The sequence below is a fragment of the Pseudopipra pipra genome, chromosome 2, assembly GCF_036250125.1.
Source record: "Pseudopipra pipra isolate bDixPip1 chromosome 2, bDixPip1.hap1, whole genome shotgun sequence".
Taxonomy (NCBI): Eukaryota; Metazoa; Chordata; class Aves; order Passeriformes; family Pipridae; genus Pseudopipra; species Pseudopipra pipra.
Window position 1 is genome coordinate 87,263,278 of NC_087550.1, and position 16,593 is coordinate 87,279,870.

The 16,593-nt window shown below is 41.7% G+C and overlaps 1 protein-coding gene across 6 annotated transcripts in view; it reads right to left on the reverse strand.

Annotated features, from left to right (window-relative positions):
- The window catches only part of CNGA3 (cyclic nucleotide gated channel subunit alpha 3), a 29,488-nt gene extending 14,733 nt beyond the window's left edge, over positions 1 to 14,755 (reverse strand). For 2 of the 6 annotated variants that reach the window (XM_064646246.1, XM_064646245.1), the window contains exons 1-4: positions 14,571 to 14,754; positions 5,317 to 5,448; positions 1,958 to 2,074; positions 346 to 525 (exon numbers count right to left, since the gene is read on the reverse strand). In XM_064646246.1, coding sequence (XP_064502316.1) covers positions 346 to 525; positions 1,958 to 2,074; positions 5,317 to 5,417 — 398 coding nt within the window. In that variant the 5' untranslated portion in view covers positions 5,418 to 5,448; positions 14,571 to 14,754. Of the gene's footprint in view, positions 1 to 345; positions 526 to 1,957; positions 2,075 to 5,316; positions 5,450 to 14,570 lie in introns of those variants that run through there. The other 4 variants (XM_064646248.1, XM_064646249.1, XM_064646247.1 and 1 more) reach the window with 4 other exon arrangements.
- Positions 14,756 to 16,593: the final 1,838 nt, after the last annotated feature.

Consider the following 16,593-nt stretch of genomic DNA (forward strand, 5'->3'; position numbering starts at 1 on the left):
ATATTCTGGATTCTTGAAATAAAAATCACATTCATCCTCAGTAGAGATGAGTTTAGCAACATCAAGTTGCACAGCTTGCCTATGAAAAAATTCCAGTTCTGAGAAATCATTCTGCCTGAAGCAGTATGACCAGAATCCTTTACTTCAAGATCTCTGCCACAGTGCATTTGAGGGGGAAAGAGAAAGTCTGCTGAAAGCTGTAATACTTCAGTTATATGAAGATTCCCAGGCAGCATTTCCCATGCTAAGCTCCTTACCCTCTTCTTAAAATAAAACTTAGATCCTAATTACCAAGAAAATACCATAACCTCAGTCATCTGCATTTAAAGTATAAACACATCTTACCTGTTTACTGCCCCAGGCCGCTCACGGCTACCCAGAAAGGAGCGGATGTTACTTTGCCTACTGGACACCTCTACGAGCTCCGGCCCTCTGATACGTTCCAGGAAAGAATCAGGCCTTTGGTCTTCATGATGCAAATGTCTTGTGGCCCATGACCTTACAGATAAGACAAATCGTGACAGCCTGCATGGAACAGACACACAAAATTGACTGAACCAGACAAGAACATAAGATGCCTTAAAACATTCTCACAAACAGCAGCCCAGGAGGATTTTTCTCCACTTCTCCACCTGCCATGAAATTAAACTTGATGGATCAACTGTAAACCCAGTCACTTCCCTCAATTTCATACATTATCTTTTCCAGTGGATCACAAAAATATCTCACACATTAGTTCCTATTCCACAGTATCAGCATTGCAGGAGCAATACAATATTCTTGTCAATGAGGGCCTTTCCATCTCAATGTGAGATACTCAATGAAGTCCATCAGATGCACTTGTTTTAGGTCCTTGAGAATTTGCAGTCAGGAGTCATGTTATGATACCATAACATTTAAATTGCTTAGCATTTATGTTTTCATCAGAAACTACCTTGTATATTCAGAGCATACCTAACGGTAGCCAGACACACGTAATTTAAACTATTCTGAAAAAGGGTAAACAATATAAAGACTAAAAAGGAAGTTCCCAGTATGAGTTTAAATTCTCATGTGCTTTATGTTTACACAAAATGCACACCTATAAACATTTTTCATCTAAACTCAACTTTTTGCACACTTTTTAATCTACACGTGGTGGCGTCGCTATCTGACAACCAGAGAAGTTTATTTTCCCCATACAAAAAGTTTAAGTGTAAACAACACTCTTTAAATGACCTTAGCTTTGTAAAAATTTTTTTCTTTGCTCTTTGGAATACACTGTGCTTAAACTGAGCATGGTCTGTATTGTGTGTAATAATGGTATCCAAAGGCAGAGCTCTGCAGTCTCAGACAGAAATATTTAAAGCAGACACAATAAGTTTTTGAAGCTCCACTTTAGGTTTATGTTTAAGTCCTGGTAATGTGAACAGTTTAAGTCAATGGTTGACTTCAATTTTGCTGACTAAGGTTCCAAATCCATTATAAACATAACTGGATTCTAAAAACTGAGAGAAACTCTTGCACTCTCAATACAAGATCCCGTCTCCTCCCTTGCCAGAGCCATCTACCAAAAGGGAACCATCGTTATGTTTTATTTGATAGTACAGTAACATTGCATCTGCTATCAGCCAGAATCAAACACTTACCCATTTACTTCACAGTTTGGCCTCACTTCATGCATTTCCACAGCATTCAACATATTTTCAGATCTGATTATGTAAAAATAATTTATTTTTTTATATTTGACAACTTCGTGTGGGCTTATTCAGCATCTCTCAGATTCTAAGATTTTTACTAGCAATAAGTGAAGAGTTGAGAATCAAGGCCAAAGGCAACCTCTGTTACTTCTTAATAGACTTTCTTCATCCATTTTCTTTGGAAAGTGATGGCTCTTCTTTCTTTGACTCCAAATTGTGAGTAGTCTCTTTCAACAAATTAAATTTAATGCTGGAAGTTCTACTAGTTAGCATGTTACCTTGCCATTGCTCCCCTGCCTGTGAATGAGCTCGTCTGGGATTCAGATACATGTCTTCCCTCCACAGAAATGACTCCCTGCAGTTCTGAAGACGCATCCTCACACAGTGAATGGGTTCTGCAAAGGCAATTTTTTTTTTTAAGAATTCCATACAGCATTCACCAGACTTACCCCTAACCAGTTCTTTCCACCTACTACATCAGGAAACAGGGCAGCAAATTGTCTTCTTAGTAACACAGCATATGTTTGATAACCCTATGTTCCGACTTTTCTGGAGCCATCCAACGTGAATTAAAGTCAGGGGAGGCTCTGTCATACGTACCAGCAAGCTCAGAAGCTAGAGACTATTCATAAGCACTTGAAAAATAGCATTTGAGAAAAAGAGATGAAAATTTAGCCTCATCTTTCAGTAATGGAGTTTTGAAATTTACTTCACTGGAACCTGGACTTTATGAGGGTTCACTCTGAATTTTTTTTTAGTACTCCTAAGATTTTCTCTATGTTTTCCAGTCTTTTGTATTCACTTTTACAAGACTTTATCATGACCACTAAGGATCTTTTTTTCCCCCCTTTGTAATGCAGACATGAACTCTCACATGAGTCTGTTCATCTGTATTGCCAGGAAAATATTGACTATAATGATAGTTGCAGTATCTTCAAAAGAACTGGCAACAGCACTTTCAATGCCCACAAAAAGATAATTAGCAGCTCAGTTTTGTGGGGTGCACTCACAGTTGAGAAACTGACAAACATAGAATTAAAATTTTATTATTTCTACACAAAGAATACTAAAATAGATCCTGAAAGTCCCAGGATTCTCAACTTGTTAACTGTTTTCTACTTCTCTTCTAATTACAAAACACCAGTAGACACTGCCTAGAACTGAAATACTTTTATAGCCTAGTTCATGTTGTCAGTGCTGAGAGTACTGTGGCTGCCAAAGTTAACATGGCTTCTAGGGGAAAATCAATGAACTCATGGAACAGAAATTCATTATGGATTACCAGATACACAGAGCCTGCATTCATCTCAAGAAGTCTCTTGAGCTAGATGTAGTAGAGTTTGCCCACCTTTTTTACTATTTCCTAGAGCACTGGCCTACAGACCTGTTGGCAAAAGGATGCTGGACTAGTCTGTCTTTTAGACTGCACTACCATGGCTATTTTTAAGTACTTCCATTCCTGTTTACAGACAAATATACATTTTGTGTGATCTTAGCAATAAGTTCTAATACTGCTGCTGGGCAGTGCCTAATAAGTATCTAAGTTCTCATTATAGTCAGTGGCTATCTTCGGCTTGATTCAGCTGCCTCAATATAGGAGTCTAGTACCATTTGGAATACTTCAAAATACTTTATCAGACCTCTCCAGAGCACACAGGTCTCTCCTCACATCCACTAGCACCACCTAAATGCTTCAAATACCCTGTGGTATCTCAAATAGCATTAGATGCCTATTTTAGTCAACTAAATACCTCTCTCATCATCAACAGAGTCAAATGAGCCTGAAGAGTTATTCAGCTCCAGGGTAAGCTGAACAGTTTCCCAGGTGCTGCTGACTGTGAGTACTGACTACATCTCCACTCATGACAGCAGGAACATAGACACCTTCTCACACAAAGGCACCAAAATCCAGATGTCTACAGGGCCCAGCTGAACCCCAACTTTTAGACAGGCAATCTGTGTCTATAGACTATTGTGCTGCCTCTCCTATTTGAGCTGTTTCTCTGCAGAGGTCGGATTTTTAAAATGGAGATTCATTTGTTATTTTTTGTTTTGTCAATTTTTTATTTTAACAAAATGAACCAACTTCATAACATGCTACAGAACTAAAAATATGGGCACAAGAATCACTTACTCCTGCATATATGAGAATGACAGCTTAAAGATCAGGAGCAGCTCTCTGTTAACTATTGCAGTGAATTCTTTTTCTTGATAATGCCTCATTTCATAGCAGAAAAGGGCTTAAGCACATCCTTAGCATTAGGCATAAATTTAACACCCACTAACTTTAGTGAGAACTAAGTAATGTGTTTAATTGCTTTGCTGAACTATAGCCAACAGGAGCTGAAGGAAGACAATGGCAAAGAAGAAACATATTTCAGTCCCTTTATCTGTCAAAAGCAAGACATTGCCTCTGAAATTGCAGATGACCAAAGAGATTCAATCCTACAGTTAAACCTTTATGACCCCACTCTCACATCCCCATCAGTAATTCCATTTGTGAGCTGCCAATCACTGATATCTCTGCAACAAGGACATAAAAAAAAGGAAAGGAAGATGCTTATTTCAGTGTTTTCCCTGTTTCTGAGATATCACTGTAAACAGAGACAAAGGGACATGGCTCTTCCAAATCTAAATAAGTCAAGCAAGACATACTGTGCAGAATAGAAGCAGCTCCATTTTCCCTAGTATAGGTACACTCACATGACAAAAGGTATCATGTAAGCAAAGCAAAAAGGAAAAAAGAACCAATTCAAACAGGGCAGGAATCACATCCATACTAGACACTAGGGGCATGCAATTCAAAAATCCTCATAAAGCAGGCAGTCCTATCAGCCCAGCAGGAGTTTGAGTGCTCCAGTCTGGGTATACGTTTGAACAGCAAGAAACACTCTGACAAGGTCCACATAGATGAGGTGGTTGACTGGAACAAGACAAAAGCAGAACATTTTTTCCAGCCTGTACAAATGCTGTGGATCGTCAGACACCTTCCTGCACGCCCAGCAGAGTTTGCCCAGTTTAGAGAAATGACTGGTACTGTGCAAAATGTAAGTGCAAGCTCACTGGCACAGCTTAAACAGCCGCTTTAAAACTATTAAAACAGGAAGGCAAATGTAAAGGAACTATTACATTTCCTCTGTACAATGATGGACTCTGAAAATCCAATACAAAAATGATGATATTCTTTATACATCACATATGTTCCCTATCATATGAACTAGGCAATTTGCAGAGGCTACATTTAAAAAAACTTCCCAAGGCTTTTCACTGGTGCTGAAAGGATCTTATTTTTTCACCAAATTCCAAATACTCTGTCGGGAGCACACACCCTGCTATCTGTGTGGTGACTTCAGAAAGATGTTTCTCCTCAATGAGTTAGTATAACTTCAAGTGAGGTGAAAATGGGCTTTATTCCTAAGGTAATACAGCTTCTGGTTCCAAAACTGCAAGCCATGGCAATCTCCCTGCATCTGTCTCTTCAGTACTTTGGATATACGTTGCTAAGTCAGTTCAGTGCACAGGGTCAACAGGATGACACAACGTTCCCATAACTCTATCTCCTATTCCTGGTGCTAGAGGAGTTCCACAAATTATGCAGCAATCTGTCCTCTTGACTCTGATGAAAGGAATGTATTACCTGATATAGCCATTTTCAATCCTTTCAATATCTTCATCAGTAGTTCTGACAGACAGTCTGTGCATACCAGGGTAGGAGTGCTGGGTGTTGATTTTTGCCATTTTGCTTTACATATCAACATCTAAATGACAGCTGAAATGGGAAAAAAAATATGAAGACTGCAAAAGAAATGTGCTCAGTACTAAAAAGAGTGCTTTATTAAAACAGAAGAACAGTAAAAAGCAATTTCAACCATTTGAATAACAGCCGGTGATATTTACACATACATATGACATGTTTCTTGATTTACTTGTAGTAGATAGAAAAAAAAAAGTGCTAGTAAAAGTGTAACAAAGAAGATTCATCATGACCTAAAAAAAGGGTTACATGACACCGTATTCTTTTTAGTCTCTGGGCTTTATGAATACCTATACTGTCATAATTATTATCCATTGAAACTGCATATAAAATCTCATTAAAAAAAGATTACAGTTAGAAAGTCAACCAAAAACAGCTAGATAATACATGTGTTAGGACAACCCATTCCATTTTACATTGATTCCCTCGTGCTAATTTTATCTATTTTGTGACTAAACTGTTTATTCCAAAAATACATATTAACCAAGCAGATAACTAATGAAACCTACCCCTCAGCTTATTATACACCATGCAGTAATTCTATATTATTAAAACTCTGCACTAAACATATACTCAGATTTTTTATTATACTGCTTCAAGACAATCTCTGTTAAGATATTTAGCTGCTCACCTCCTACAAGTTTTAGGATATTGATCTGAATCCCTTTCCAGATTTGACCTTCAATGCCTTTCCAAATTCAAATCACATCTATCCTCACAAAACAAGTTTTAAGGCTCAAGACAAGTGTCTTACAAATAAGGAACTGAGAGACTTTCAGTGAAAGCTTTGAATTTTTAAAACAGAAAAATTTAAGTTTTGAAACTCCCTTCAGGAAACTTTTTTGTTTGAGATATGACTAGAATGAAATTCTCTTAGGATCAGTTAACTCTCTCAGACTACCTACTGTCTCTTTTTCACCTGAAATCCTCTGTCTCACTGACTACACAATATTCACCTTAAGAGGAAATGAAACACAGATCTTTCAGAAACTAACTTTCTGTCCCAAATTATTCCTGAAGCAAAGCTCATAATCCATGATTAGACCTATGTTATGTATCCACTTTCTTAAAAAATAGACAGCCAACTTACCCTGCACTCAACTTCCAGACAACTAAAGAAAATCACATACAACTTTTAAAATTATTTAATATATTTCAAAATATAAAATAGGTTATTTTTTAATCCAGAAATAATAAAATTAGTCTAGAAATAGCACTTGCGTATCATTTAACACCTGAAATTTTGATTAGTATTTCCCATTACTAATTTTGCCTCAGTGTAAGTCAGTAAATGTCTGTGTTTCACCTTAAGCTGAGCCCTGTTTATGCTGGTTAACTGAAGTTCTACTGGAGAAAAATGGGCATTTTTATTACACATCGATATAAAAAATTGAGTTCTCCCAACCCAGCCTCAGATTGGAATGTTCACTCCGAAGAATTAATTTCTAAAGTGCAGATAATTTATGCTAAAAACATAACTCAAGGTTTTAAAAGCTTGGTGGTGGGAAAAGAAGAATGATTCATAAGTAACAAAGCATTAACCTTTTTTTCTAAAGATGTATTTTCAGCACAAAGTTAGTACTGAGTTAAGATCTTGATGACCTAACACAACAGTAACACTCATCAGTTCTGATGATTCACAATCAGATTGATGTCTACCTCTGGCAGTTCTTAAGCAAGGGTCACCTGGTTTATAATATCCAACAAATAAATAACTCTGCTAAAACACTAAAACTGCTGAAACAATAAAATCATGATTTAATAAAACCCTTCTGAAGTCTTGGGATGATGTCGATAATTTGTTACCAACAACATGTATTCTCTCACTGAGAAGATGCATTGCCCCTGAATCTGGAGATTAGTGAACAATGCCTTTCTGTATTTCAAATGCTGTAGGTGTGAATATGGATTTCCAGACACTTGTGCATCAGCTCCCGAAAGTTTGGTTAAAAAAACATTAAGTATAGTATTTCTTTAAACTTAAAACTGAAATGGCTTCTCTAGATGTTACTAATCTCCTGAAATTAGATATTACTAGTCTGGACTTAAACACTATTAATAGATACTGGAATTAGATATTCCAAATCTCCTCGAAAGGCTTGAGTATGCCAGTGGAAGCGCTGAATACAGAAAACACTCGTAAACCTTATTTAGACTTCCAAAAACTATGCCACTAAAGAAACAAAACAAGTCATAGGATATGAAGCCAAATACTATTTTGGATTAAAAACGAGAAGACAGAAAGCAAGAACAGGATTAAACAGCCCCCCTCACCACTGCAGAAGTTTAAGAACAGTATTCCTCAGAGCTCCACAGGAAAATCTGTCATTAATGATGCTGACGAAAAGAAGGAGTGGTGATACAAGAAGATCTCAGTATGGCAAAAAATACTATAGGCAGGAGTAACAAAAGGAGTGCAAGGAACTTCAGGGTGACCCCCAACAACTATATCAATTTCTCAATTTGATGACAAGTGATGTGCAACATAGGCAAATGGAAACCAATGAACACAGGTGAACAGCATGTAAGCTACCGCCTTACGTGCTTCCAAATGGGCCATATGCTCTCAGAAAGGGAACCTGAGAGTAGTTTTAGATTAAGTATTAGAAAGAAATTCTTCACTATAATGGTGGTGAAACACTGGAACAGGTTGCCCAGAGCAGCTGTGGATGCCACATCCCTGGAAGTGTTCAAGGCCAGGTTAGATGGAGCTGGGACCAATTTGGTCTAGTGGAAGGTGTCCCTGCCCATGGCAGAGGAGTTGGAACTACATGGTCCTTAAGGTCCCTTTCAACTCAGACCATCCTATGAACTTATGATACATGTACAGCTCACTGCAGGCTTGCTGATGCAATAACTGACAATATATACATGGAAAATGTTAATGACACAAAGAACACTAAAACTGTTCCACAAAACAGTGCAGACTTATTTAGAACACTATTAGTCCTTCTCTTGAACAGAAAGATAAAGTAGCACAAAAGCATGGCAAGAATGATTAAGGACATAGAGAAGGGAGAGAAATAAAAATGGTCTTGCTCACCCTAGAAAGATGAAGAATAAAATAAAATTATGTAGGTAAAATTGGAGCTCATTTCAGATCCGTTACAATAATTTCAGCTGTAAAGTTCACACGCAATATACAATGTGTTCTGAACTTTTATTCTACACTACACTGGAGGAAAGGAGGGGGGGAACATTTCACGGAAATACAACTCTATTATTAAGCAATAAAATACAATCATGCATTTTTGGAAGGAGGTAGGGACAGTGGATGAAGGTGTGTTTTGTGTGCCCAGCTGTGGTGGAGGGAAACTGAACACAGGACTGATAAAAATAAATAATGCAGCAATTTGAGTACAGAGCGGGTGGTGAGACCTCCTGAAGTAACATGGTTTGGCACTGCATGAACCCCATAAAATTCTGAAAAATTACTGGCTATCTGATAAAGGAGAAATATTTGCTCTTTCTAGGCCTCCAAGAATCCTAATGATAAATGTGTTCAATGGTCTAGGGAGGAGATCAGCATTTCAACATTGGATCCAAAATCTGGCAAGTGACTGACTAGGGAGCAGCTTATCATGAGCTATCAGGAGGAACCAGAAGGAAAGTCCTGAAGAGCCGAGAGGCTCCGCAAACACCTTTTGCAGGGCCACAGAGAGACAGCTCCAATTCTCTGGGATCTGCAGTTCCAAAATTGCTACTAAATACTGGTTCTTATCAGGGAGTTTTAAGAAGTGAGTAGAGCTCAGCTTTGTATTTAAAAACATAGTTGTTACAGTAGTGTAGTGGGTTGGCCTTGGCTGGCTGCCAGATGCCAACCCAGCTGCTCTCTCACTGCCCCTCCTCAGCAGTCCAGCAGGAAAAAGTAAGATGCAAAAGCTCATGGGTAGAGGAGAAGGACGGGAATATCACTTAGCAATTATCATCGCAGGCAAAACAGGCTCAAATTGGGGAAAATTCAATTAACTTATTGCAAATTAAAATAGAGTTGGATGGTGAGAAACAAAAACAACTCTATCCTTCATTTTTTCCCCAAATTCAGCTTCAACCCTACATTCCCAACTCCTCAACCTCCTCCACCCTACCCAGCAGCACAGTGGGTGGGGAATGAGGGGTTGCAGTCAGTCCATAATGCTTCCTCACTGCCACTTCTTCCTCCTCACACTGCCCCTGCTCCAGTGTGGGTCCCTGCTGCAGGCTGCAGTCCTTCACAAACTGCCCCAGTGTGGGTCCTCCATGGGTCACAGTTCCTGGCAGGAGAACCTGTTCGCACATGGGCTCCTCTTCACTGGCTGCAGTTTCCTTCAGGAAATAGCTACTGGCTCCACTGTACGGTCCTCCACAGTGGATGTCTGCTCCAGTATGGTCCCCTCCATGGGCTGCAGGGGAATCTCTGCTCCAGTGCCTAGAACATCACCTCTGCTCCTTCCTCTCTGACCTTGGTGTCTGCAGAACTGTTTTTCACCCTTTCTTCCTCCCCTCATTCCCAACACACTGTTTTCATAGCATTATACTCATTCTTAAGTGCTTTTCCCCAGAGTGCCACCATCTTGGCTGCAGGGGATCAGCTGGAGACATCTGTGTCCAGCACAGGCAGCCCTGGCTGCTCCTCAGAGAGGGCCCCACAGCACCCTGCCAGCCCCTGGGGGCCTGCACCCACCACACATTGGTATTTGCCTTCTATAAAATCTCTATTATCTCAGAACTACACTCTCTACTCTGAATATTTAAAGGTAGTAATTACATTGAGAGTAAAACTTGATTACCTAAAGGCTGACAAGCCTGATAAATCCACATTAGGTTCCTCAGAACAGGTATTTAGCCTACAAGCGACTGAACAAGAGAAACAGACCGACAAACAGAAGGATAGCTCTCTGACCCTCAATCTAGTCATCCACCAAAATAAAACTTAGCTGAAACCCTCCTAGCTCTTGAAAGATTGACATCTTTACCAATGCCTTAAGCAGAATTTTAACATGCTTTCTCACTTAGTCTTTCTGTCCTTGCTACCAATTGTACTAACCTGAAAAAGATGAATAATAAATAATTCCACACTCAAGAATATTGCTTTTCAGTACTTAAATCACTGAGACTGAAACTAGAGCTAAATGACAAAGATGTATTACTCTACTAAAAATGCAACAAATTATACATTACTGATAGCACTGCCTACTCCAAATGCAAATAGTTCATGTACTCTTTTGTCCTCTTGATTCAATAGAAACTGATGTTTTGTGTCAAATTATTTTATATGCACTGTCTGGTATAAAAGACCTGTTTTATCAAGATAGCAAGTTGTTTGACAACAAATATGAGTTCAAATAACATATGAAAACTTCAGATTCACATAAGCCTTTACTAGTTTTGAAAATCAGGTTCTACTTATCTCTTTAGAACCATATCTGTATAGACTTAGAACAAGAGGTATGAAGGCTGCAGTATCTAAATTTAAGGAGCTGTGCCATCCAGTGGATATCCTAAAGCAGCCATACAGAAATTCAGGTACCCTGGAACAAGGCTCTAAGAGGGGAGCTACATGTGCTAGCCAATATGAAAAGACTGAAGCTAAAACGGGAGACTGAAAATAACTGAGCATCTAACTCCAGGCCAAAAAGAGGTGGCACCCAACTGACAGACATTAACTCCCCTCTTTCTCAAATCTGTTCGTTCATGTGCAGCAAATTGTATTGTGCTGAGCAGCTGCACCTCAAAAATGAGAAGCTTTTTGAGTCTGCTTCAAGTTAAGCAAGCCAAAATATTTTTACTCCTTTCTCCAGAGCCTGCTACCAATAGATTATGGGATATATTCACACATAACTCTCTCACGTGTTTTCAGTGCTCTGAGGACATATACTGGAGCAGCAGCAGGAATGTCTGTTTTCAGCACCCAAGGCTATTTGGACACTGTCAAGGCCTCTGAGCAGCTTTTTGTCCTATGTTTCAGACAATTTTGCACATACTCAGTAGGACAAAAACCCAGGCACACACTTTAATATTATAAATTATATAAAATTTAGGAAGTTGATGGCCATCAGCTAAGCCACCAAAATGAATTGTACAGCTTGTCAAACATCTGTGAAAGAACTTTGAATTACTATAGTGTCCTTCTCAAGAGCATTGAGAGTTCACATTTGGGCTACTCTACTAGTTCCCCTTTGGGGCAGAATATGTTAATTCACCCTAACTTAATTCAAAATCATTAACCAACCAAGAATTAATACACCTGATACAAAGTAAATGTAGTTGTTTATCAAGCAGTGATGGCAGATCAAGCTATTTATATCGCCACTTAATATTCTCAAAGCTTATTTATTTAGACGGAGGGAAAATATGACAGAATTAAAAAAACAGCTTTTCAAGGTGAAATATGTTTCACCATCACAAAGTAAAGGATGACCTTACCTACAGTTTTGTAATGGATCTTATATGTTTGTCTAGTTGGTAAAATACTGTAGTTCTTGAGGCTTTCAACGTTTCATTTATTGCTGTGGAAGCAGTAATAAGCTGCATAGGATCACTTACATCATTTCAGTTAAGACACGTTCTAAATCCTCACACAGCCGCTCAGGTTCAACCCTGCTAAGACTTTGGGATTTATTTTGGGATTTGACCTCCACCTACATGATCCTTGTTATATCACTTGGTAATAGTTGTAGCTCAGCTGTATATTCTGTATCTTGTGTATGTTACGTGTGACAGCCTGCAGCTCCAATGATACAACCAGAACAGGCAACAAATGGACATCAAAGACTAGACACTGGATCTTTAAGTAACTACACGATGTGAAAACAAGGCACAACCACTTGGAGGTTTGTAAATTAACCTGCAGATAAGACTCTGGCATGTTGTCATGGACATCAACTTTGTATAAAGGCTACTAGATCAAACCCAAGGGGCTGAAAAAATAATCAGCAAGCTGCACCACCTTACCCTCATGAATCATTATGCATAACAGTTTGAATCAACAATTCTTAAATCCTAGGACCTCTTTTAAAAGCACACTTTTCAAATTTTATTACTCTCTGCTACAACATATTGCATTTACCACAGTCTGTGGGCACTGACATCTTCTGAAAATGAACATAGTTTACATGCATAGCCTAGTAGCCTCAGTACCAAAGATCTGTCAAATACCTTTTACAGGTACTCTAGGATGTGCATATACTCCACACAACACTGCATATGCTTGTATGTAAAATTTAGAGTTTTAGAATGAAATGCACATGATTAGCCTCGCTCAGTTTGATGGCTGAGTCCCTGGCACCTTGTAGTACCAAAATAACCTTTAGAATAAATGGTTACTTGAACTGAGTTTCCCTTCTGTATTTATGAATCATTAGTAGTGCAGTTCAATTTTCTAAGATCTGCTAAACTTTTTTGCAGACCATTTTCTGTGAATTTATTAATTTTTTTTAGACTGGAAACTATTTAAGAGAAACTAGCCATGAATATTGAACATAATGTTGTAAATTAAAATGCAGTAAATTACAGATTACAGCTGACTAGACAACCAAGCTACATCATGTTGTTTCTGTTGCTGGTACAGGCTAACAAGGTGCAGGTACTCAGCACCCATGTTTCTATACAGCAAATAAGCTCTGTGCAAGGCTTCTGTAGCCAGTGTCTGAAAATCACCAGCTCTGACAATGTCTCTGTCAGTGCATTCATTTACCAAGATAACTCTTAAAAGGGAACATAACAGGGGCATGAATACAGCTAAAACACAGCAAGTTTATACCTCTGGATGCATGTCTATAAAATATATATGTAAGTTTCCATGCATGCACGTGCGTACATGTGAATGTTACCCCTTCAAATTCACTCCCTGCCCACATTACGTAAACCATTGGAGCTATTCCACTTGGCTAGGGAAGGAAAGCTTGAGAGGTAAATTCTGTCACGTTTCACAAGCAGTAACAAGACATTCGACAGAAGAGGATTTAAGAGATGCTAATGAAAAGAGATGGCAACATCAGAGAAGGCTGCAGGACAACATGCTGGACCAAAATGACTGAGCTTGGGTGCAAATTAGATGACAACGGCTGGGATACACAGAAGGCAAAGCTGAGAGATGCTAATATGGAAGGATGCTGTATACTTTTTTAACACTGATGTGCTCTTCCCTCAAGTTGTTCACTGCATGTTTACTATGACTACCCTTGCTAATTAGACATCCTTACAGTCCCATTATCATCTGCACCTGTATTTTTCTAATCAGATGGTTTTAGCATACATAACTCAAAGAAAATTACATAAACAATACCAGAGGGGAAAAAAAACCTGGTAACTGAAGGCAAAGTTATGCTATTTCAAAACCTGTAGCATCTGAAACTACACTTTACTTATTTGTAACAACGAAAATTACAGATTTTAAATACAACGTTCCTCTAATACTTGCTTTGAATGCTAAATCTGGAAAACAAAATACAGTTAAAAGTGTCCACACTCAACAGGTACCAACATTTACATTAACATCGTTTCTTCAGAGAACTGTAACGTTCAGGTCATTTTTTCTTGTCTTCTTTTGACTTTTTTCTCTCAGCAAGTGAGTGGACCTCTCATTAGAGAAAGACTCTGATTATAGTTATTATTGTATCTTGCATATTCTTAGGCACACTATGGCCTGGATTACACTACAGGAGTTTTGCATGTCATATGGCTAGAACCAAGGTCAATTTATTGGGAGCACTGAGAATCACTGGAAAATTATTCCCTTTCACTACTTGCATTATTTGCTAGCATTTCCTTTATATAGGAAACAACATATACAAACAACCTCCTGCTTACACCACAGCAACCAGAGAGCAGAGAAGTTAAGAGACACATCGATCAAACTGGCAAAATTAAGTATCAGTCAACAGGAATGGTGTAAGTGCCCCTCGGCCTCACTTTTGTATGGATTCGTGTCCTGAATCCAATTTGATTGTGTCAATTAACCAAATGAACATTTTCATTTAAAACTAAATAAATAAATAAATAAATAAATAAATAAATAAATAAATAAATATTGTAAGTTACGTTTTCATTTCAAGCTTCTGAGTTAAGGTTTGGAACTGAGGTCCGATGCAGGACACGATCCCGCTCTCACGGGCATGACAGAAAGGGAGGCTTACTGCCTCCTCTTCCAGACTCACCTGCCCACGCTTTCCTCCGCAGCACCCGAACTCTGGAGCTCCGTCCGACCGTCCGCCTGCCTGTGGGATGCGGATGCCCCGGGGCCGCGATCCTCGAGCGACGCTGGCGGTCAGCGCTGCCCTTCCCGGCGCGGTTCCAGCGCGGAACCTTTCCCGGCCGCGGAGCCGGGCAGCCCCGGCAGCCCCGGCAGCCCCGGCAGCCCCGGCAGCCCCGGCAGCCCCGGCAGCCCCGGCAGCGCAGCCCGGCCCGGCGCGGCCCGGCGGGGGCGGCGGGGCAGGGCAGGGCCCGCCGGGCCGCCCCTCCGCGCGGCGCGGGCGGATTACGGCCAGAGCCCGAGCGCCTAAACCCGGCTCACCGGGAAAAGCCGCTCGAAGGGCTTTGCGATCCTGTTAAGTTCTCGGAGAGGATCAAGACGTCAAAGCGGCTCGGCGGCGCCCCGGCACATTTCGTGCCACGCCGAGGAAAGTTGGGAGCCCGGCGCGGGTAGGGCAGGGCAGGGCCGGCCCGGGGCCGCTGGCGGAGCGAGGACCCGCAGCCCCGGGCGGCGACTCGAGAAGGGACGGGACCGGGCGAGGCGGCTCCCGGCAGCGGCACACGCTCCGGCGCCCGCGGCGCTCTCTCCCTGCGAGGCGGAGCTCATCCCGCCTCACCGGGGCGGGGGCCGGAGCATCGGTGCCTGTGAGCCAGGCAGGGTCCCGCCGCCGCCCCCCTCCGCCTCCCGGCCGCGCTCACCGCGCCAGCTGCTGCCTCGGCCGCCGCCCCGCGGGCCGTGCCGGGGGGAGAACCTGGGAAGAGCAGGGATGCTCGGCGGCGTCCCCAGAGGGGCCGGCGGCTCTCAGGAGGAGATCTCCGGGCCGGCTCCTCTCCGCCCTCCCCTCGCACACGCTGCCCCTGCGCCTTCCTCTCGGCCGGCGGCGGGCGCGGAGGGGCCGGAGCGGGGCGGCGGCGGGGCCGGCGGGAGCGGGGATCGGCAGGATGGCGGGTGAGGACGTGCCTCTGCCGGCTGAAAGCGCGTCCCCCTCGGCAGCCGGCGCGGCGCGGATTTCCCGGGACTCTGCCCCGCCGTCCCTGCCTGAGGCGAACCTGAGGGGATGGTACCCCACAGCCGGTCTCCCCGCTGGGGCCGACACCTTCTCTCTCATGAGTGGCGTTTCTCCTCGATGTACCGCTGAACAGGTTTCTTCTTCAGTGCTCTGGCCCTCACTCCCCGACCTCCTGGAGGGAGCTGATGCTCATTTTCATATGCTGAGGCTCCCTCAAGGCTTTTGCATTCCCTCGAACTTCACCTGTTCACCTCTGATTCTGCTTTTCACAGGGTTCAGAAAAGCTGAAAACAAAGAGTATGTATTATATATGAAGTGAGTCTTCAGCTGGAAAATGTCAGCAGAAGCCATGTCATTCCTAAAGGAAAGGCTGCTGCATTTTGCTGCATGTCATTGAATGCAATGCAACATTAGAAATTCATTTGAAGTGCTCAGGTTTGTGGAGTTACTCACTGCTTTCCCCTTACTGAGAATCATTTTATGTGGGAAAGATGAACCACATGACACAACAAGGCCTGAGGAGAAGAAAAGACCATGTCTAAAACTCTTAAAACCCCATCAGAAACTCAAGCTGTCTGTCTCATATAGCTATCACATCAGTCTTCAGAATAACAGAGTTTTTGAGGATCAGAACAGAAATCTTGGGAAGGCAGAAAGCATTTGAAGAGCATCTTTTTTCATTCCTTTTCTCCTGGACTGACCCCTAAGGAGTACTCGAGGCAGTGCTGTGGAAGCACTGGTAGGGGAGCTAGCTGAACAGGTGTGCACCAAGTGCCAGACTGCTCTGCTATTGTTCCTCAGAACACTCAAGCGCTGGTTGCACTTCCCAGGTGTTTCATCTAGATACACACCCTTTGCAGGTCCTGGCTTCCTACTACAACAAGGCACAGAGAATGGGGGGTTATGGTCTGTTTATCACATGTTGTCTCTGCCACTCCTTCTTCCTTGCTGTCCACCCCTGCTCCAGCCTGAGGTCCCT